The sequence below is a fragment of the Varroa jacobsoni genome, unplaced genomic scaffold (genome assembly GCF_002532875.2).
Source record: "Varroa jacobsoni isolate VJ856 unplaced genomic scaffold, vjacob_1.0 scaffold_626, whole genome shotgun sequence".
Taxonomy (NCBI): Eukaryota; Metazoa; Arthropoda; class Arachnida; order Mesostigmata; family Varroidae; genus Varroa; species Varroa jacobsoni.
This window is the reverse complement of record NW_019213528.1, coordinates 292,242-315,754: the sequence shown is the minus strand read 5'-3', so window position 1 is coordinate 315,754 and position 23,513 is coordinate 292,242. Positions and strand designations below refer to the sequence as shown.

Here is a 23,513-nt window from a genome sequence, read left to right as displayed (position 1 = left end):
ACGCATATATATACGTATCCATATAGGCATATGTATACATGAGGTTTATATTAACCTAAGGCTCATATTCAGCCCATATTAATTTCGATAAAGAAGGATGAAGATTTTAATCATGTATATGTACAGCTAAGTATAAGCAATACACTGCTCTCGAGAACCTGTTTTATGAAGGGTTGAAGTAGACGTGTCGGCGCGAACCTAAGGATAAGTGACTGCGAAAAGAACTGCTTCTAACCGCCAAATTAGCAATTCTCTATAATGTATAGGATCATTCTAGATATTTACCAAGCTAAAGATCTTCGAAGAACCTCACTGTACCGGTTATGTATTTCCTTGTGCAACTCCTGTTTAAACTGCCCGCTCACGTTTAGCCTGTGCGTCCTCTTCAAATACATAGAAAGATACCATATCCGACAAAAGAAATCCATTACTTAACGTGTAGGCTACTCGTTACCAATTGCTCGAATCATTCGAGAAAGTTGTTTACTGTAGAATTCTCTTACCATATATTACATAACAATCAAGTTCTTGGTTAACGGCATGTTTTCCTTATCACTTAATATATTATACTGAGTCATGTGTTTCAAGGTGCAGCTTCATTAAATCGTAGATTTTGGCCGCCCACACTACTGCCGGCTCTATTGGTCCGCCACCGACCAGCTACTAGGCGCTCCAGAATCTTTTCTTTTGTTCAGCCTTAGAAGAAGGGCCCCAACGCCTTTACGGTTCGCATAGCCCTGATTCTCGAGACCCTTCAAAAAGCCGTCGATATACTTCTGCATGAACAGATCTACTTCGTTGTCCAATTTAAATAACAAGTCGACATCAGTGGAGCGATAATTGAAGACAGTTTTGAACCTTAGCGATTGCGGATTGCTTTGACGTTCTGCAAAGTAGGTTTCGAGAGGTTCCTGATCCTCGAGGACTACTCTACCATCGTTTCGGTACTTTTGTAAGTAAGAAAACTGATCAAATTCTGTTACATAGGATGAGCTTATCTGGTCAGCATTAAGCGAAATCTGACCGCGACTTCGCCGACCAAAAAAAATATGTGCGTGTTCAGGTTCCCTAAGGCTATGGAGATCACTATATCCTGGCGTAAAGCTAGAATTAGGTAGTTCCATGGTTTACTCCAACTTCTAGATAGAGTGCCGCCGCTGGTCACTCGTTGCATGACAGCCCCACTGAATATGCAAATCCTGTGAGGTTCGTTTTTGTCAATGAACTAATAATACCGAGTTGTATATCAAGGAGATATTAATATGCTGATGCGCAACGGCATGACTATATTAATTTCGAATTATAGTTTTAACAAAAGCGCCGCGTGACGTACGTAGTTGAAGTATTTTGGATATAAATATTGCAACGAGGGCCAGTACGCAAAAATCAAATCGCAAATAAACTATTTCTTTTGCCCTAACACTGGAACGCCAGCTTGTGATACGCCGATACTTACAGAATCCCTTAACTTTTAGATATAGTCTAGTCTCTATATATAGTTGTTTTATACCTGTCGAATTTCAGAGAAGTGCACAAAACAGCTAAGTAAATAAACTGAGAAGTATATACACTACGAGTTATCGAAAGCACCACATACGAATAATAAATATGAAAATGTTCTAAAGCTAAGCTAAAGTAAACGGAAAAGATTTATGAACTATACCGTTGTGTACATGAGTAGCGTTTGATTATAGCTTACGAATAGTAGAAATTGTTATCTCATTACGAAGGGCCCTATAGTTGCCCCTCAAAGAGTAGTACCTTTTTCCTTGTTTGCCCTTTCTAAAGTACCTAAAAGATTTCAGTTTTGGAAACTATTTTGGATACTGCTACGGACGTCATGAGGCGCACAAGCACCAATTCCAGTAAGCTCCATTTAGTGTCTAATTTAACTTCGTTTACTGATGGATAAAGTCTTTTAACTGCAGAGAGCAGCTGTCAGGGTCCCGAGCTCTGCCAAAGTTATTATACAATATTTTGCCTAGGCAAAACGATACGGTAAGTTATCAGTACAGTACTTGTGCAGGTACGTGGTCTTTCTAATCTAACAAACTTTGTTTTTGGGACAGCAAAGCTATGTTATTCGCGAAGTTGACAAGTTAAATTTCGCACTGAAACGTATTTTTGATGAGTCTGCCAATAACTCCGGACGTAGCTATTCAAATCGATTTTCACGATCCCATATCCTTGTTTTCTGAAGGGGAACAGATGCATTTATGCCAGCGTTACTTAGATAGAATTGATTGGCCTTAATGTAAATCCCAGTTTGAATTGATTTGAGCTTGAATAAAGTGTCCCTTTTATTCGCTCAAAGATCTACTATTTTGGCCCTAAAGCGCCTTAAAGCATTTCTGATTGGGCAGGAAGAGCGTCATTGCCTCCCATTGGCAATGACACATGGCGAGTCCAAATTCATCAACAATGACTAACACCTTAGCGAGTCACGACACTCCTTTGGCCGGTTACGCAGGCATGGTTTGTGCCACGACTAAAAGTAAGCCGCCCTCCGGTTGAAATACGGAAGCGGTATCTGCTAGAAAACGCGCTTTAAGACCCCCTGGCGACCCACCGTTTAATAACAGGTTCCCCAATAGATTGCGTTACTTTAGAGTCTCCGATGTGCTAAACACTAATCGCATCGCTTTTACACGCAAAGGTAATTTACTAGAGAATATGAAGTCTAAACTAGCCAAATCCAAGATATATATATATATATATATATATACATAGCGGCTTATAATAGTTGCAAAAGCTAATATATATATTTGAAATTTCCGTTTATTATGTCATTAGCTTTCAGAATAGAAAGGAAGCCCGGCACATTTTTTCGCTATTTTCGGAACATTTTTTTGCAAGAATCTCAGGTAAAAACTAAGTGCTTTGTGTACCCTAATGTAATTCGTGAATGAAGTACATTTCTTAAAACTTCTCACACCTGAAACGTCTACAACGGCTCAGCCAATATTTCTACTAGTAAAGATAATTCGTAAATATATGTTAGAAAATACGCACCTAATGCCCTTGCTTATTCGTGAAGTAGGAAAAAGTATGTTCTCAGTAGCTTTGTTTTGAAATCAGCGTGCTAGCAGCGCTACCATTAGGACAGAGCTACCCGAAAGCAGTCTGATGAAATACCTAGCGGCTATACCGGACGTATAACTTGAAATATACAGGTTAGGTCTCGTTAAGTAGCCGAGCAATGTACGAAAATGCACACACGATGCGTTACACTTCAATGAATGAACAAAACTATATATAGCTGAAAGGTAGAATCTAGGATAGCCTGAAGAGTAACCCAAACACTTTTCGACAACATCCCATTGAGATCAGATCGTTTATACTATAACACACGTCGTTATAAGAGACGAGTTCTGGGAAGATTTCCCTTAACTGCTAGTACTTGCAGAACAGTTGGTGGACCTGGACAAGAAAGGCCATCTTGAAGCGTGCCGCATTCCCTGGGGTGTCTTTATCTTAAGTGAGACCTTCAAAACAGAGCCCTTTCGTAGGAGGGGCACAGAGCGAGCAAAAAGTATAAGTCGAGAAGGATAGAGGATTTAAAAAGCGAAGTAAGGTTTCGGTCCTCGTTTTTACCCATATTTACACACAATAGCCAGCAGTACCGGTTTTGTGGCAGGAAAAGGTAAAATAGCATACCTCCACTAACTATGAAGCACTGTGCCGATATAGCCCCCAGCCCCCCGCCCCGCCGTTTTCCCACATAGCCATACTTACCCTCCATATATCTCAAACAATAAAATCTGTTGCAGACTACGAAAATGTGGTCCCTGGAGGTATCAAGATACTTTGTTCGCTTAGGGGTCCTTTTTCTTAGCCGCTTGGCCTTCAGTGTCATGACCCCAGCCAAATGTCTGAGTAAGCCGATAAAGTGCAGCCGAGTCATCTCAGGGGATCTATGTGATCGAACCTGGGAAGAAAATGGCAAAGTCAGCGGCGCTGGTTGGCCTTTAGATTGGCGACGAAAAAAAAACGCGATTGCTGTCGTTGATGATAATGTATTTTCTCTTTTCCTTTGATTACCTAGGCCGTTTGTATATGCCCCCGGGTAGCTATCGTCTTCCAACAGCCTGTCCTATTGTTACAAAATATCGTGTTGTACATTCGTCTAAGGGTGCACAATTATATCTAACTACTAGCTGGAAACTAATGAAGAAATGAAACTTATGATTAGAAATTTCGTCTCAAGAATTGCCTTTTACTGGCGATCGGTCGTGATAATATTACTTGGAAGTGAAATTGACTTTTACATACATCTCTGGCTCGAAATAGGGTCCAACAATATATGGCATACGTATTATACTTTTTCTGAACGACTAGTCTTGGTAGACCCATTTTAACAATGGCAATTCAATTTTTCGAGTACGTCTTTTTTTAAGTATAATAGCCTTTTTTAATTAGAGACGTTTTTTGCATAAATTTCTAAATTCGTATTAAATCATTTCTACCGTTAAGGTCGGCTAACCACAAAAAAGCGTTTCCACTGCTATAAGGGTTTTCTATTTTAGTTTATTATAAATAAGAATGTAATTGTTGCTATGTCGATGTAAAGTTATACTCGTCTTTAGCAGCAAATTTTTCAAATCTCTTTAGTATTTGGCAGGTTTGCATCACGGCAGATGAAATACGCAGCTGTGGCTATACGTAAAACATATAATAGCCTTAGTCTTTCTGTAAGAAAATGCCCATAGTCGACCCACCCTTGATTATGGAGGACCACACGGCAAACTACAATATACAATTTTTAAGAAAGGATTGCGTTTCCTAAAATCGGTTCCGCGCCATTTTGTACGTTCTGGCGGACATATATATGCTGCTGCAGTCAAACATAACGGCGCATCATCTGCATTTACTGTCTTGCTCATTGCTTTCCCCCTAGGACCATCGGCTGGACACAAGCTACAACGTTTAGTGCAATATATTTGACGAAGCCTTTTAGCTTTGATTAACATTATCGACGCACTTATCCAGGCCAGTGCGCCAATATAGGATGCTGGGGATCCCTGTTCATCTGCTAAGAACTTTCGTGTACCCCTGCTTTCATTCTTATTTGTCCCTAATTTGGCTTGGTATACGATTGCTGGTGGATGCCGCGTTTCCTGAAACTTCATAGTTTGTAACTATGTGGTATATCAACTGGCTAATGAGGTGATGTCGTTTATAGCCTATTTCATTTTATTACAGTTAAGATATCACATCAAACTCTGACGATGTAGCAAATATGTATGTTACATAGAACATTTTCTTAATCAATCTAAAAGAAACAGAGTAAATTGTAAATTTTTTATATAGTTAGTTTTAAGTCACATTTTTACAGTATTAAACTCTCTTGTATAATTCTCAGAAACATCGGCAACAATTCGGCCATCGGTTCTCACAGATCATTGATAGACCCCATTTCTTTCACTTTAACTCTTCTTCCATTTTACACAAGGCATATTTGACAGGCATTTTCTTTTTGGAAAATTGTGTTTAAAACGACTGAGTAGATCGACCCAATGCCTTGCGGTTCTGTCCACAACGCCATAAAGTTATTGCACGAGGAATAGAACTTGACAGTAACTTTGTGTAGAGTGGGCATATCTCTGCAGTGGCTGAACGAACCCAACAGGGGTATCAACAGTGGTGCGAAGGGATGCGGCCGACAAGAGGAAATCGGCAAACGGTGGACATCAAGCGGCCATTGTGCGCGAATCGAGTTTGCCCAGCAGTCCATCAAGATTTGTTGGTCCCTTAAACCGTCCTGAGCAAAGCAAGTAGCGTTTAGCACGAAAGATCTTCCATCAAGCTCGTCTGACGTATTTTGACCCATACAGCAGAAAAGCATTGACGGATGAGATAAGAAGCCAAAGTGAAATACCTGAAGGCCGGTGACTGAAGAAATTAATCATAATAAATAAGTAACATGAGATCTAGTATATCATCACTATAGATGGCAAAACAGATAATACTTTATTGATTGATTATCTTTATTGGCATATTTGTAATGTCGAAGCTTCAAAGGTAGTTGTCAGTCTGTGACTTAAAAAATTTTTGTGGTTAAGTGCATTATAGAAATTAAATCACTCTAACTGAATACCCTATTTTTCTTCACTGGAAAATAGTATACGTCCGTCGGTCAGCCAAAGCTTAAACGGTACCCCCATACATATTTTACCCATGCGGTAGCTAAAACACAACACATCAGAGAATAAAATGTTTATTGGAAATACGTTTTGTAGAGGATTCGAGCATGCCATTCTTATTTGAGTATTGTGATAGTTCGTCAATAAACAATATACATCTCGATATAGATGATGCACGTGCAACACTAACATACTACGTAACCAATACAAAAATAGTAGCCTGGTGGTCAAAGGTAACAGCATTTGAGCCTTCTGTCTTCAGTGATTTTTCAAGAAAATGACGATCTTGGGTCTTGAATCTTGATCTCATTTAGTTATTGCCTACTTTTCATGTCTAGTATGCGAACCCAGAAGAACACGACTATTTGCGACCGCTCTACCGTTCTTCGCTGTCTTCACAACTCTAGCTATAAAATCTAGCCCGTGCTTTTCTTTGAGTCGATATAATACTCGTCAATAGTACATACATACATACGCGTACGTCTCTTTGTGTTTCGATTTAGAAGAATCACTCAGTTATTTGGAACGGGCAGCTTTAGTTCTGATCGCTTTATCACTTTCTAAGCAACCACCGTTACGGGTCCAGTCTTGCGTCTACGATACACTACTAACTCAAATACCGCAACAGGGAATCGGCAGTATTTAGAATGAAGATACCCCTGGCGGTATGACTGCTCCTCAAGATTCGCTTGACTTCATAGGTTTTCCTATTTCACTCGAGGCATAAGAGGCACAATCGACGCGTCTGCGACGTGACGATAACAAGTCACCGTACACTGATGCACGTACAGGAAAGTGAGGCCTGTCGTAGGTTGGCCGCTGTGCTGTTATTAAAACATCGATACGAGGGACATTCAACGCGACCGCCCAAATTTCCCTCGGCCATTGCACTTCGCGGCCAGCAGAACTCTTCAAGAAGTAGCGCTCCTTTCTTCGACACAGACAGCGTTAGAAATGGTCGTCGCTGTTTGTCCATGGTGAACCGTATCTCCCTGTTCCGGACAAACTGTGAGAGCTGTCAGAAAGCAATGTTGAAAAAATGGTTCCCCATTTATATCAACAACTTTTCAATGCCCTCTATCGTCATCAGCAGCACTCGCATTTCCCGGCTCTTCGATGTTCACCACCGCATTTTAGGGCGTTTCAAGGTAGCAACAAGCAGTCATTCTTTGTGGCGTGCACTATATTGATAGACATTCATCTACTAGAACGGCGTCCTTTCGTCGGCGTTTAGTCTTCCCCTGACATCGGAGCTCAGTATGAGTTCGTATGCTCTCCCGGCAGGAGATGGGTCAGCACTAGGAAGAGAGCCCCATTTCGACTACAGCCCTATAAAAAGCAACTGTGCCATTGAATAAGTGAATCGGTTTGAATATACGTACTGTGTACGAGACCGAATGGGGTACGTGGAGCGTGACAGTGCTGAGGAGTGGCAAGCGCTTAGAATGCCTGAAATTCCGCGGGACACGTTCGCGTTATTTTGCAAGATGGAAGGTGAACGTCAGGTCGAACAGGCAGCGAACGGCACTTTCTTTTCGACGGTGTTATGCTAAAATGTCCATTTTGGGCTACGAGAAATATAACAGAAATACAATAATATTAGCATTTGTATTTATAATATGAATGAACATTCTTTGGCAGACCATGCTTACGGATGGTTTGGGATTTGCCTTGCCGTCATGCTACCGATATTTTCAACATTGTGTAATGGTTGTCGCGAATAAATTGTTCTTCTAGCAAATTACTGAGCCGAAGGAGCTGTAAAACGAAACGTGTAGCGGTACGCGAGCATCGTATAAGTTTCAAAGTCTTCTAACGTTCTACACGGAAAGAAAGGGTTAGACCGATCCTATATTTACTAATCGTTTCGAGCCTGACTGAGTCCGTTCGTAGCAGCGAAAGTGATTTTCTGTATTTTTCGGTCACTGATGTTGCCTTAGAGAATATCATAGTATAAACCCTCACTAATCAACTTTTTTATGCTTCTTTGTGTCGTTCTCGAATGGACAACTCGCTGTCATTTTTATAGCACTTCACCGAAAGCTAGAATTTAGCCACATTCGTCCTGCACGGGTAGGCTCCAAATGTACGGTTCTCCTAACTGAAGAACGATAGATCGATTATCTAGTATTGCTTCAATCAGCCAATGGTATAAATGAAACCATATCGTACTAGAGAACACAAACGATCTCCAAAAGATTTGAATTTCTTTGTTTGTATGTATTCGGAATAGCCGATAAATCAGAACACGTTCGACCAATCTCTCACCAGTTAAACTGAACTTTAGGACACTGTTGCTTTTCTTCAAACGTGCAAGTGTTATGTTGTCTTTATGACCTTTGCCGCATGTCAGTCTCGTCTTACACTAAGGGCTAACGACGTAGAAGATGAGGCAAGTCTGCAAAGCCCACCTCCACAAGTAGAATGAGAGTCAGGCAAATGTTCATCTACCGAGCAGTTTTCTTTATCCTAGTCTTGCCAGACGGTCACCAATGCTTTATTCTGACACTGCCTTAGTTAAGCGATACAACCACACAGTGACGATATTGTATAGGCCATCATGTGGTAGATCCATCTATACCGGCAACCTACAGATTAGCACCAAATAGATCCAAAGCGATCCAGCGATTAATATCGGATACGACTCGGATTCACGCACTTATACGAATGTTTATTAAGCTACAGTAATCAGCTGAGTACGGGAATAGCAGTTTCTCGGACTAACCTTATAAGCCTCTGTTTTCTGTATGAAATCTGTCTAACTAGTTGAGCCAGCGATGCTGTCGTTTTCGTAGCTTTTGGAAAATCGAGGATTCGATTTTCAAGTAAGCAACGAAGTGATGACGAATCACGCGGTCACTGGACGTACGTTCGATGTGGGGTAGCCAGTTATTGGTTATAGTTTCAATTTGCGTGCGGCCTACAGTTAATACTCATGTAGTACGCGAGGTGTTTACACAGACAAATTGTGAGACGTATTCGTTGACGGTAGTAGCTTTCAGATGCGTATTCACGGCAACGTACGAATAGCACCTCATGCATCGAACGGAGATATGAGCTTTTTGTATCAGCTGCTTGCATTGAGGAAACGTTACCTTCGAAAATTCAACATGATGCAGTTAACAGCGTCAAATGTTCATGAACATATACATTGATGGGTCATTCTAAGTTGAATACACGTGTTTTTTTTTTTAAATCGATCGTTCTGTACACGCGTAACACATCGCCATTACTATCATCACGTACTGTTTCGTTGCAGATGTTTTTACGGGATCTGCCCGACAATCTAAACCCGGGCCGTATACCTTTGAAGCCATTAGGATTCTCGAACCGTGTCCTGAGTTCCTGCGATGCATGTGGAGAGTCCTCGGCACGAAGAATCATCGGGTCGTGTGGTCACTCGTTTTGCTTTGCGTGCTGCATATCTCATAGAAATTCAGATGGGGTTCTTAAATTCCAATGTTCCAAGTGTAAAAAAATTCGGACCGGCGAAAAGAACGAAATAACTGAAAACGTCCTAAGCGACATGCGTTTCATGTGCTCGTGTGGCCTAGAAGGTACACTGGTGGAAATTAAGAAGCATCTCTGGAAGGATGATGTCGACCATCAATCCACTAGAATAATCGAATTTCCGTTAAAATCGGAAAGTCATCAAGATATAATCAGAGTGCTAAGTGAAAAGCTGGAATCCTTTAAAGCATCCATAACTGCAGAGAAGGAGTCGAGAAAAGCGTATTTTTGGTTCGATCTAAAGGACATAGTGGAACAAATCGGCGGAGAAGAGAAAAATATAATTGGACCCTATATTAATTGGCGTCTAGGAGGGTATCCCTGTGAATTTAGTATGGATGTTGAACTAATTGACAATAGCTTCTTTCTTGGTGCGTTTCTGAGGATTCACCGCGACCAAACGGGCTACGAAAGCTGGCCAGTAAAAAAAGAAATTATTTTTGAGCTATTCGATAACCAAGGAAGGTCTGTGAAAAAGAACCAAACGGCGACTTATCGTGCGGGCAAACCCATATGGGATGGATTTGCAGGCCCTTTAAGCGATCGTCAACGTTGGGGCGTACGGAAATTTTATGAAATAACTAGCACTAGTGCTTTTGAGCAAGATATGCTTCACGACGGAGCGGTCTGCCTTTGTGTAGAATTTTTACCGTTATTTTAAATATATGCATGTGTTCTTCAGTTGCTATGAATAGAAAAGCTCTTAATTTTCAGTGCGTTCACCAAGAGTAATTCCTTCATTATTTTCCGCGAAAATAAACGGTTGTTTCCGGTTGTTAGGCAGTTAGTAAACAGCCTTGGATGAAGCTAAAGCTCTGTTTTCTCTGTATAGCGTATTTTTTAAATTTCTATATCCATATCCATGTAAATCCAGCTAACAAAAAAACAAACTACCCACATTTTCAACTCAATATAATCGCTATATCGCTTGCTGGTCTGTCATCTGGAAGACTGCTTACTAAATTCGAAAGGCTTTAAAGGGGCGAGGCTTTTATAAATCGTTGATCCAAGAACACGCGCCTCGTATGACTGCGGGAGGTTTACCAATAAGCATTAATGTCTAACTAGTGTCATTAGGGAGAGCAGGGAATGAATGAGGCGTTATATATTTCCAATTGCAAAAAAAGCAGTTAAGTATCGGAACACAACAATTATACGGGCTCCATCTGAACTACCGAGTCCATTACTTGACAGTACCTGAGCAAGGATATTATTAGTTAAAAGTATGTTTTTCGTATGCGATATAATGGATGAGGCTGTAGTAAATATCTTTCCGTAGCACAAAATATGCATGTTAACAGGAGACGTTTTCTATCTGAGATCTATATGAGAGATTTGCCAGGTGTCTTAAATCCCGATCGAATACCCATGTAATCTGTGGATCCGCTGATTCATTATGATGGCTGTAGTGAGCTGTTCCGACAATTAATCCTAGGCCCACACATTTTTCTACAGCTGTTTACGAAATCAGGCCGAAGCTAAGTTCTATGTAAAAAGTGTCGAAGGGTACAAAATTTCTATTATTTATCGTAATGCTTACAACATAATCCACTGAATTTAAACATACCAGTAACCAACGACTCGATAGCTCTCTCAGTGCCGTATCCTGCTCAATTCAAATCCATAATCAATGAGTTATACTAACTAGTAGCTTGAGATTGGCTAATATCTAAATGCTTTATTTGTCTAGCCGCTCTACTTTAGACATCTGAATCTTTTGGTGCCATTACTAATGACAAAAAAAAAAAAGCCAAATTGTTTCGGATTGTTTTTCTTTGTTACATAGGCCTATTCCAGTAGCCCTACAGATATTATTACCTACAATCCATTACTGAGTTTAGGCACACTCTTTTGCTATACGAAAATCTTTCGTATGCATCCGTCAAAGCGGGTGCCACTTAGCCAACTTGAATGGTTTTAGTTGTTGGGTCGAGATGTCACTGGCTCGGGTCGTTATTTTTTTGCAACGAACCCGTTACCAAAGCACGGAGGTTCTTAAATTCCACTACAAAAAATGGGCATGCTTTACCTGCACAAGTTCGTAGTGATGAGAACAGTAAACTATGATTCGTGTATGAAAAATGTTACTCAAGCCTGCAAATGGTCAGCTAAACATAGGTTAGGCGGAGCCAGTCTTTTTTAGTTTGTGGCCTAATAACAATGCGTCTATGAATAGGAGCATGCCCGTTGTGCCTTATTACACTTGTCACTGTAGTGTGAATGCAAAGCAACTCCCTTATTGCTTTCACCCAAAAAAAGATACGCTCTCGCTGCCAGTCAACCATTACCCTGTATATGATAGCCGGTTCAAACGACTAACCCTATGGGAATTGTATCGATGCGCCGCCTATAAACTGATTTTTGAGTTTAGTTGGGCTAGCACAGGGGCCTTGTCGTTCCTTTGATAGGTGGACCATGTGAAATCTGGTCAAATAATAGAACAGATCGAAATATAGGTGCGTTAAGCGAGCAAAAAACAAATCTATTTGGACGGGCGGAACGATAAGAATACAACTAGGTATCATCGGCATTATAAAATAGTACGCAGATGGAGTAACACGTATTTGGGCTTACACCGACATCCAAACAAGTTGAGAGCTTCAAATTTTTCACGCAGTAGGAGACAAACTTAAAGACACGTTACGGTATCGCTGGATAACCAAATCACAATGCTAAAATCTTAAATATAAATAAAATAAAGTAAAAAAAAAAACTAGACATTTCAAAAATAGCTTTTTTTTTCCTTTATAGCCAAATAGATTACGTTGTGAAATCGAACACTACGCTAGCCCTTGGCGCCTTTCCACTGTTGGTATCTGCTACCCCATGTCTTCAGAGCGGTTTTAGGTACGACGAGGTCATCTTAGCTAGCTGCGCCTACTTTTCTTAGAACCATAATGGGTTTCATGGTCACATTATCACTTTTAATTACACGAATGGATTAAATCCAACATGGCCGGATTGTCCGTACGTCTCTATAGTTGGCAAGCGATGGCATAATTACATATAGTAGCTTACTCAACTGCATATATACTGATTGCAAGGACTCTATGTATATATCGTTTACAGTCAAGTCATCGTTGCATTGGTTAATATTAAAAAAAAAAAAAAAAAAAAAAAGAAAAAAACAACTGATTATAAAACTACAAATTCTAGACAAGGACAGCAGCGAGAAGCATATGAATTGTTTATAACAACTGGCTATCATTCGAACTCCTGCTATCCTAGAGCCATGGCTTTTAGTTAGACATTCATATTATAAGCTGTTTCCTTATTCAAAGTAATGATGCCTGCAGGCATCACAGGTTTCATTAGAAGTCATATTGAATGTACCTGCTTACTTTATAAAGCCCACGATTCAATTTCGTTTTACTTTTACAACAGTTTTACTTTTTCTATGGTTTTTTCAGGCTGAAATGTTTCAGCCCCTGTTTGGAGGCGATTTTGACACAATATATATATATATATATATATATACATACATTTGTCGCCTACCCTCCAATTCATATAAATTATGTGAAGCGTTTGCCAATATGTTACAGACACATACTAGCTAAACACCTGATATTTAATTTGTTGTCACGCGTACGTATCAACGAACTGTAGAGTATCGATGAACTAGAAGTTCTGAATGGTAATGTTGTTTGGGTTTGGGTTAGCTTATCTCATACACGCCTTTCTATATTTTAGGACCCTTTTCCTAGCCTAAATAGCGAATCAACCCCCGAAACCTAGATGGCTAGCTATGTTTCAGGTCACAAGCAGGAACAAATGCTGTTTCCAAGCAGATGAGGCTGTCTGCATTGCGCCGGTGGCCCTGTTCCTACTGCCTGGTAACGAACGTGACGTTATCGGCCATCTCTGTGCAGTTTGCCTTCTTTAAAGATAATTCGCCGACTGTGCTTATTAACTTAGAAGAGTATTCCGTCTACAAATTAAATCGTAAGGCGTCTTATATCAAAGATGTTAAATTTGATTTATATCGTTCTATTCTTAACTAATCCAGCGATTTGCCGGATGTGGGTTTCCAAACGTTCGCCTAACCCACCTAACCGCATGCAGATAAAAACCTACGTAAAGTTCATTATTTTATTATCATATTAAGAATAACTGCTCTAGTAAACTGTCGCTATCCATAATTGCCCACGACCTACTGTGGTCCGAAAAATCGTTTATACCATTTATACGGTATTTATGCACTTTTGGCTTTGATTGCCCATATTTGCACCCATTACCATTAGTTTTAATATTTTTGTTCATACGCATTGTCTAGCTATAATAGATAATAATAAGGAATGAAGATGGAGTAATGTGTTTCCCTGGGTTGTACCGTATATTGTACCGTAATAATGCCTTGTTGCTGTTCTGGCATTTGCAATTTGACGTCGTGTTACGATATTGAAACAGGTTGAAATCGTTGCTTGTAGATACTTTCTCCGCTTGTGGATTCAATTTTCGAAATATTAAGGCTAGTATGTTGAACACCTGAAAGGTAAGTCTTTTCTTGTTGTGATATAGGAGGGTAGTGTTCAACAATGCTGTTACAAATTGGGTGTTTGGGATACATTGGAGCAGAATTGAAGTTATTTGTTCTTCTTGTATATCATATAAACCACATAGAATAGGAACAGATAGTTGGGTTGCGTGTACACTTCGCTTCGTTGATACCTTTAACGGAACCGCCTAAACAAACCACAAGCCGTTTTCAATGGTTTTTTTTCTCTAAATTTTCGACTTTTTTAGGTACGCGATATTAATTTTGTTATTACTTGCATTTTTGGTTCAAAAATGATTACGGTCAATCATTAAAGGGTCCGTCAAAGTTCGAAAAACTGCTGCGAAAAGTCCAAAAAAGGCTGAGCATTAAAAACGATCTGGATGACCCAGTAAATTATATTCTGTTCTTAAATACGGCTGTAGATTTCGTCGTCTAGTTTCGGGATCATGGGTAATGGCTTCTGCATCTTTGAAATGATTCGAAAGCTTTTTTAATCCAATTTCTATTATGGGCTTTTCGCCTCATGGAAATCTAGCCGCAGTTAAAGTTTCTCAGTGGGACCTACTTCGGACAATAACTTATCCTCGCTGATATTCGAAACATAAACGTCCTGCCTTCGGCATTGCGGCTTTTGTTCTAAAGATAACTGGCTTTCTTCCAGATAGTCCCAATGTAGTGGGCGAACACATGACCGCTACGATGAACTGTTTGCTATCAATCTCTTGCAAGCTTCCTGCGTGTAATGTATTAATTTGGGCAATGTCAGAGAACTGCATTTTCTGAAAATAGATATTGGAAAGATCACTTGGGCAGAGTATTTTACACACTGATTAACATAAATGATTTGGGACGGCTCTCGTTGAACAAATGGTCGTACTAAACGTCTTAGTGAAGAATGCAACAAATGTACAGTTTCAATAGGGTGCAATCAATAACTAGGCAAGATTTATTTCAGTCAGCGGTTAAGGTCACCCAACCGCACCAACCTCATGTATTGTATGCTTCACGTATAAGATTAACAGCGTTTGATTGATGATCAATTCTGTGGAGTATATTTGGCAGGCCCGACCGCCACGCCAGCCTTTTAGCCTAAGAGCCAAGTACGTAAGTGTTTGTAGCGCAGTAATGGAGCTCCGCACGCATACATTTCAGTGCTGCACGGTAATAGCCGTTTGCAATAGCCGTTATTGCCCGTTAATCTGTGAGAATCGATCTCTTTTTATCGATAATTAGAGGAAGCACCTTGTCTAACACCTGTCTAGCTCTACCGGAGTACGTCGAACGTTAGCTACCAATTGTCCTGGCTCTATTTGCAACTTAAATCTGAATCAATCAAAAAACGTCTAGTTTACATTGCTTTGATTATTTTATTTATAATAACTAATAGCGCTTTGTATATGCTAGCTTATTAGGTACGGTAGGGTGAACATTTGTATATAGGCCTACAAAAAAGGAGCAGTAGATGTTACTAATGGCAGTATTGGTCGACTGTTTTCATCATCTACTAGAGTCTTCTTTGGCAGCTACGTTTTATCTCGTAAACTTAACCTCATCTGCGGTAAAACAGTTTACATTGTAAATCAAATTGCCAGGGCTCTTCACGCCTAGTTTTGATGCCAACATCGATGGTCTTCAAGTGAAAACTGTCGAGGTAAGCCCTCATTCAATATAGTATCGGTGATTAATGTCTGCCTTTCACAGCTATGTATTGAATTGTTGTATTCTCAACCCTTTAGACAGGATATAATTAGCATGTAAAAAGCTAGCCAATCAGCCATAATATTCTGATATATCAAGCTAAAAGCTTATTTCAAATCTTTTTCAATTAATTTTGTACATGATTTTTGCATGTATAAGGATGCTAAGCCGTTGTTGAAATGGCCGTTGATGACTTTAATTGGAATCGATTACCGGCTTTAAATTGATTACTGTTCCGTGTTATGATTAAACGTCAATTCATCGTGAATTGTCCAAATAATTCTTCTTTAATTTTCATCACCTTCCCTTGCTTCCGCAGCAGAAACTAGGTTCGAAACCTCATGCTTGTAAACCGGTTGTGGTAGCCACCTCGCTGTTCAACCTAACTGTTAGAACTTATCTGCGTATGTTTAGGAATACGATCGCAACATCCTAGTAACAACGACAATTTTAGTAACTTCACCTGCCGTCGGTATTATTCATAGAATTACAGAGGAATAAACGCAGAAATTCTTACATAGGACCTACGTCCTACCTAATATCCAACACGATCAACACATTGGCGTGGGTCGTCAGCTTTCTTCTTTGCGAGTACGCCACTTCATATGTTTGTGTTTTATTGACTTATGTTTCATTATCAAGCTTGAACTATTAATTCAGTAAATCTTGGATACAGGTGTCGTCTCGTTGCTGAATGAGCCACTAGTGCATAGTCCAGGTAACTGAATTGCCTGGATCTGGGGGGTAGACAACAACGTAATTTCCCAGGCAGCCATCATGAAAAGACAAACACCGCCGAAGCTGTTGTTTAGACTGTGCCCTAACTTAAGCCATCTTGAACTGCGCCGTTCCTTTCTGTCGTGGCAACCCTGGAAGAATTGACCTTATGGCAACGTAACATAGATTTCCAGCCTACGAAAAATGCATTTAGTTACCAAGCAGTACGTGAATATTTTTTCTTCATCAAATCGCTAATTGGGTTCGCAAACAAAGTCACTCGGTGCTGCTTCTGTTACCTCACTGCGAGACCTCAGTTTCAACGAAAACGATTCAGAAGAACTGCTCAAGGTTTACTGTCTCTTCCATAGAAGGAACGCACACACCGAAAGAGTAAAGGTTCGTAGGATGAAGGCGGTCCTGCAAATTCCTAGTACAGTGAATGGCATTTCATGAAAAGCAAGCGGTCTTAACAGCTTTTTAACTATTATTAACTTAAATAGGCCTACAACAGGTAAGTTACTTTTGGGTGAGAGAATTTTAATCAGACGAGAGCATAGGAAAGAAAGTCAATTTTAGAAATATTCCAGTTTTTCTACTAAAAATAAGGGCTGCGACATTCGCATTCAAACTTAAACTTTGGAGGCTGTTTGTCGCCGCAGTAATGATTTGTTTTAGTACAAGAAGGAAGGCAACTTTGAAAAAGCTTCTTCTGTACGAAATCAGAAAAAAAAAACACCAAACATATTATGCTGAAAAGCGGTACGACGTCGTCGCTATTTGAGCAAAGTTTAGATATTATGCAACATTTTTTTGTTGCCTTAGATCAAATCCAATTAAGGCTAAACTATTTTTTTGCCAGAAACAACGGTTTACGGTAGTTGCAATCTTCGTACAGCTCTGGAAGTATCTCAGGTGGGTTCCCATAAACTGGATGTTTTATACGGTTCAGATTTAAGGAGCTCGGAAATTTATGAAAATTCGTCTAAAAAATAGACGATTCGATTTTTTGTTTGACATATTAGCCGTTCTTATTTTTGAAATTTATCCAAAAATTCAATTGCGTTAGGTTGTTTTGTATGTAGCGCAACTTGCTAGCACGAGCATTGCGCTTCAACATGTAGGTAGCAAATGAATGAGGCTTCTAAATCCTTCATAGCCGAGTCTTGTAGTGGGATGCAACTTGTGCTTCAATAGAGGTAGGGCAATGTGTTGAACACGATGCCGTGTCGAGGTCGTTGGATCGTCATTCGTACTTCTTGTAATGCAGCGATATCGTGACTTGTTCGTTAGCGGTATCATCCGTCCAGCCGCCTTCTATCTGGGAGTAAGCTATTCGAATCTGATGATCGACTACTTCAGTGCTCTTCACAGCAACGAAAAGTGTTATCAGTATCTGTCCGACATTTGAAACGTGTTACCGTAATCGACTTTTCTACGATAAAGAACCGCCGTTTTTAACGGTAACGTTCCATTATCAACAACCATAAACGCTATTGTGTTTGTCGTTCGACGGTCTGCTAGCCCTTGCCTGCCTATAGCCTCGCGCATATGCATCTCGTTGAAATGTGTGTATATAATTATGTAGACTCCAGAATGATAGAAAAAAAAAACTCGGAGTTAATAACTCGAAGGAATAGCGTCCAATGAGAAAATAATAGAACAGCATTTGTGGGCAAATTTAAAGCATCAAAAAAAAAAAACGCAAAAAAATTAAGCATAGTTCGCTGTTTGTCTAAAAAGGGACCTCTTGTTATGACCGCGGGTTATGATCGCGTTTGTGCCATCCGCCTTTATAGCTGCGCATACTAGAAGACCCTCTTCTGAATGACGATTTGAAGATTACAGGCATTTTTCTAAATATATACTTGTACTTCGCTACATATGCCCTTTTCTTACCTTAGCGTTAGGAGTACCTTGGAGTACAAGGAGGTACCAATATACAGAATGATGCTATTTAGATCGAGACTATTCTAGCAACACTATGGGAAGATGAATAGATTATCTTCCCATGATGGTGCAATTTTAGCGTGCTTGCCTATAAGCATTAGTGACATATACAGTAGTTTAAGTTCGAAACAAAACCGTGGCATATACTATTTTACATTGGCGGCTACCCACTTGGGGCAATGACAATACAAAACGCCAATGTTTATTTTTTCGTCTTAGCTACACTTGACTCGGCCTTAGAAGTATGGTCTTGCTTTAATATTTTTTTTACGAACTATCGGCTGTATGTAGCTATCTTATGGTAAGCTTTTTAATTAACTTTGCAGACTTGTTATTCTATCTAGCTATGCCTGCATAAGCTTATCGTCTACATACTTTGGTGTGGCAGTGGTCCAGTTTTTCTATTACCTAAATCTGGTCAAGGGACCTAAACTCGGATTTCGGCCTGTTGGCCCTTATATATTAGGCCGCTGCACTGAGGTTACCTACAGATGAGTTTTGTATTTTATGAATCCTTGACAAAAAATACGACGTGCTATTGTAAATAGAAAAAAGGCTTTGTTTCACAGCCATACCCATAAGAAGTAATGATTTCTTGACGACTCTGTATACGACCCACATACCCACAAGGCAGGCATGTAGTTTTCAGAAACAACAACCCATGGCCTCTCTAGATCCTCTTGCAGCTAACTGCATTACGATAATAAGTATTATGCTGCTCCTGATTTTTTTTATCGTTTTTCGTGCTACTTTCGACGTGAGCGTGTATGGATTTTGATCTAGTAACGCACGTCGTCTGTCTTATTGTGGTACAGAGCTTCCGCTATATCTTTTTCTATGATCTTTGTGAATGCTACCACTGGATAGTACCTCAACATTTTTCGGCTCGCTGGCATTCTGTACACACCAGAACCTGAAAAGAAAGCCGGAGAAAACGTATAATTCAGATCATACTGTTATCTAGATAATTACGTCGTCAAACCGCTATCACCTTTGAGCCCTTCTAGTGAACGGCGATCTTTTCTACTATTTTCCTATAATAGGTAGGCCTTAACACTAGTGATCACGGGATCCTTTTAGGTTTCTTTATGCTGAATGTATAGCATACGTAATCACGGCCAGGAATCAATGTTATGGTCAAATCGGCGTTACGCAGTGTCTCCTTTTAGAAAAAATCGTCTCTAAAACAAGTATAAAGTATTTGGAATGGAGTCTTCGACTTGAACATTAGCTTGAACTAACAATCATAATTATATCACGCTCTCGGATGATTCTCGACTGAGTGTCACAATGATATGTTGATTCTATGAGTATCAATGCTAAAGCTAGCCAGATCATCGTCATATGATTTTGACTCGAATGGTACAGAGATATCTTCTTGTGCTAAATGGTCGTATGCTTACCGCTGGTGCGTCTGGTATTATTATGCAACGGTTGCAATATCTTTTAAGCCTAATCTACGACATCAAAAAAAGCGCACCACGCCCCCCGCTATGTTGCTTCATGATTCTTTTGCCGAACGCTTGTTAGGGCATTGCCCGCGGTCCTTGTGCGTGGTGCTGGGTTTAGGAATGATTAAAAAGGCTAAAGTGGCATTCATCCGACAAGCGTCGACATTATAGCCATGATTCTTCTATTAAGATTTGTCTGCAGGGTATGATGCCCTCTTCCTTCCCTTGGCAAATCTCTGACTAGTCGGCATTGACGGGTCAGGTGGCTGTCATTCAAAAGCTAATTGGATTTTAGCAAATGACGTTGTGCGATCCTTTACACGGTCTTAAAGCAGCTGTGTGCCGTGAATGGTAACAATGTTCAGGCGGACGATGGTTGCTTGATCTGCATACACGTTCGTAAGTCTTGTCCAACGCTTGTTGGACTCTATCAATAAGATTTAATGCTTCAAAAGGTAGAAGAAATTCTCATATATATATATATATATTCATGGCGTGGTGCGGCAGGAACTAGATGAATGCTTCCTAAGGTCGCTGATGTCGTTAAAGGCGAAAAAATTCTTGTTGGAGATGAATCGGCCTCGTCTCTTTGGTAGAGACGAAAGGCCCCTACAAAGTCGAGATCGCATAATGTCCCTTCGTAAACTTTTTTGAAATTTGATGTTTTAGGTTGATGAGAGACTTTGGTAAGAAGAGCTCATATTTTGAAGGTTTAAGCTACTCGCTCCACTCTCGATCCACTCCCACGCTCGTATTGTTGTTATGTTCCACGCAATCTATGCTAAAGCCGTACATGAATGGGTACCCCCGTATGATCAAACATGGAAGATATAATACTTAACATTAACAACGAAGTATGCCTACAGTATATAGTAAACTATACTGAACTTCCACGTGCATTATTTCACCCGATAGTAGAAAATTACTTTCATTTTGAAAATATCTCCAAATAGATACTGCTAAAGGCAGCATTTTTCATTATTTAGAAAGATAAATCGCTGTGCATTATGGTTTCAATGGAGTTTTTGTCGCGTAGTTTATCTGGTGGCGCTCCGGATCTTTAGCTATTTTAGCCGGCAATGTAAATGTTAAACTTCCTGTTTAACCAACGGGGATGAGGCACTAGCCACCCAGGAACAATAATAATAACGAGCAAGAAATGCCCCCGTACTGAACAGCCCCGTCGTTCTAAAATCTAACGGCGGATCGTGTTTTTTGCAGGATGATCTTTGTGCTCTGCTTTCCATGAACACGCGAAGAAACACGAAGGAACCTACAGCCTAAAAATATAAGGAAGGGAGGCTGGCTCTGTACGAGTTGTTACTATTAGATTGAATTTACAAGCTCCTTCATTTGTGCAAAGGCGTATATGTAAGAAGGTTGAAATGTTTACTATATATACATAAGAACGTAATTATCTATATATACGCATCACATAAGGCGTTTGGAAGAATGATAGGCTCGGATTTCTGTGCACTGGCTTGTACTCGAAGCACAAATGTAGATCCGCTGGCCTGATGACTAAGTTTTGCGTTTAAACAAACCTAAAAGTTGCGCGTTCAAGTGCCGCCAAAGGCACACATTACATAAATGTACACGAACGGTTCAATGGCTAGCATTCGTGTGATTATACATTATACATCTAGATTCCGTTTCACCGGCAACGTTATAATGACGAAACAATGCAATTGTCACCTAATGCGCGATCCTTTAAAACGGGAGACTCTGCTACTAGAAGTTGTACTTCATCGACGATTTGCCGAAAGTTTATTTGAGATTTCAGGAAAATGTCTTGTGGAAGCCTAACAGTATGTCGTCGGTAGTAAAATTGAGCTTGAGTTGTTCAGCGCGTTGAATATTGTAAACTTCACAGGTGTTTCGGAAGTCCTGAAATGGGTTAGATGTGATGTTAGTTTCGTTGCTAAAATGGCCGGCCCATGAGTTAGCTTTGTTCATGTTGGAGTAAGCTGAATGCAAATAAGGAAAAATTATGACCCTTTAACCCAGTTCGTGCAACGAAAACCATAAACCTGGATTTTAAATTACAGTCAGCGAAAATCTTTTGACGAGCTAATGGGTCAATGAAACGTGGACACAGTGCAATAACGTCCTTATCAGCAAGCCTTATCGGCAAGCAACAACGCGTTTATCAGCGAAGTGAATTGAAACCACAACGGCACTCTACGTGTTGATGGACATCATATTTACATCTTCACAATCTGTAACAATGAAAACGGGCCGAATTAGATATAGGGTATTATAATGCGATTCCGTGAAGGCAGGACCAATAATTTATGGTTGCAAGCAGCAGGTATATAAGGGATACGAACTGGACCAGGCTGTTTTTAAGGTAGCAGTTTACAAAGAAGGCTTCTTTAGTTACAGGTTCAGCAAGCGCAGCGGTCGACTAATTAATACAAGGGAATTTAATGTCATCGGTTAGTGTAATTAGTGGCCTAGCATTCTAATAGGTGTCAAGGATCGCAGGCACGACACTTTGAGTTTTCGGTGTTGCCAGCATAGCAGCATATGACATAAAGCTTTCTCAGATCTTCAAAAAATCTTTTACGTGTGTTTACGTCCGTAACGTCAAGATGACGTCTGAAAATTTCACCACTTCGTTAGGGATGACTTCGACGAAATGGATATTTCTTGTTTGTGCCGTTGATAAGATCATTTTCATTAAGTGGTATGACGTGTGCAGTGTCTAACATTCAACAGGAGTGAAAAGGTGTCTACGGCCCCAGGTTTGGCCTTGACAGACTACCTCTAGTTGACACATTTTACAAATCGTCATTCGTTTGATAACTTTGTGTAGAACAGCCGAATCACTAAATATGCATATAGCACTAGATCGCCATTACTTCGGGGTAAACAACCGAAAAATGGCTAAGCTTTTTAAGCAAATTTCCGCATAAAATATAAAGGACAAGTGGCACATGATGGCATGCCCTCTGATACCTGCACGCTCGCTCAGGCCGTAGCGGTCTGCCCGATTAAACCTATAAAGTGAGATGTGGACCTTTGCTTGACAAAAAATATTAAGACCTATTCAGTTTATATATGGCAGATATATGATATATAGTGGGGGCATACTTTGACTTAGGCTAATCTGTCGAACTATATTTTATCGTTGAAGAAACGACGTTGAAAGAAGCTTGCATGCCTCGTATATAATCCCGTACACGATCAAACAATAACGCCTCATAAAATTCGCTAGTACATGCTAAATACGAGTGAATGGGTTTGATTGGAAAAGCCTAAGGCAAACTGTACAAAAGAAAATTCATTCGAGTTTTCTCGAGATTGTGTCCAATAGCTGGGCAATTGCCATCCAAGCTGTAAAAGGCATTCGCAGGCCCTAGATTACTACATATAATAATTATATAGCTTTTCACTTATACTGCCTTCTACTGTCGTACCGACTTCGCCGTTCTCCTTTCTGCCATATAGATGCCATGTCAGGATTTGAATCCTTTAAACCATCATGTTATTGTAATCTTTAGAATAGTGATAAATGCTAGTAGGTAAGCGTGGTATTGCGGC

At 40.1% G+C, this 23,513-nt stretch overlaps 2 protein-coding genes across 5 annotated transcripts in view; both read left to right on the top strand.

The window, feature by feature from the left end:
* The window catches only part of LOC111262083 (uncharacterized), a 192,274-nt gene that overhangs the window by 57,308 nt on the left and 111,453 nt on the right, over positions 1 to 23,513 (top strand). The gene's annotated exons all lie outside the window — the stretch shown is intronic.
* Positions 5,980 to 12,329, top strand: LOC111262082 (uncharacterized). 4 transcript variants are annotated; one of them, XM_086968954.1, is made up of 2 exons: positions 5,980 to 7,637; positions 9,403 to 12,329. In XM_086968954.1, exons 1-2 carry the CDS (start codon positions 7,541 to 7,543, stop codon positions 9,573 to 9,575), a joined length of 270 nt encoding a protein of 89 aa, XP_086825080.1. In that variant the 5' UTR covers positions 5,980 to 7,540; the 3' UTR covers positions 9,576 to 12,329. The 4 variants fall into 4 exon arrangements, 2 of the variants coding, with proteins under 2 accessions (XP_086825080.1, XP_022691796.1); XR_015311815.1 differs by lacking the exon at positions 5,980 to 7,637 and adding an exon at positions 8,882 to 8,968; XM_022836061.2 differs by lacking the exon at positions 5,980 to 7,637 and adding an exon at positions 8,948 to 9,008.

Excerpts from the sequence above, each read along its gene's own strand:
- LOC111262082 (XM_022836061.2), top strand. The coding sequence starts at position 9,403 with ATGTTTTTACGGGATCTGCCCGACAATCTAAACCCGGGCCGTATACCT.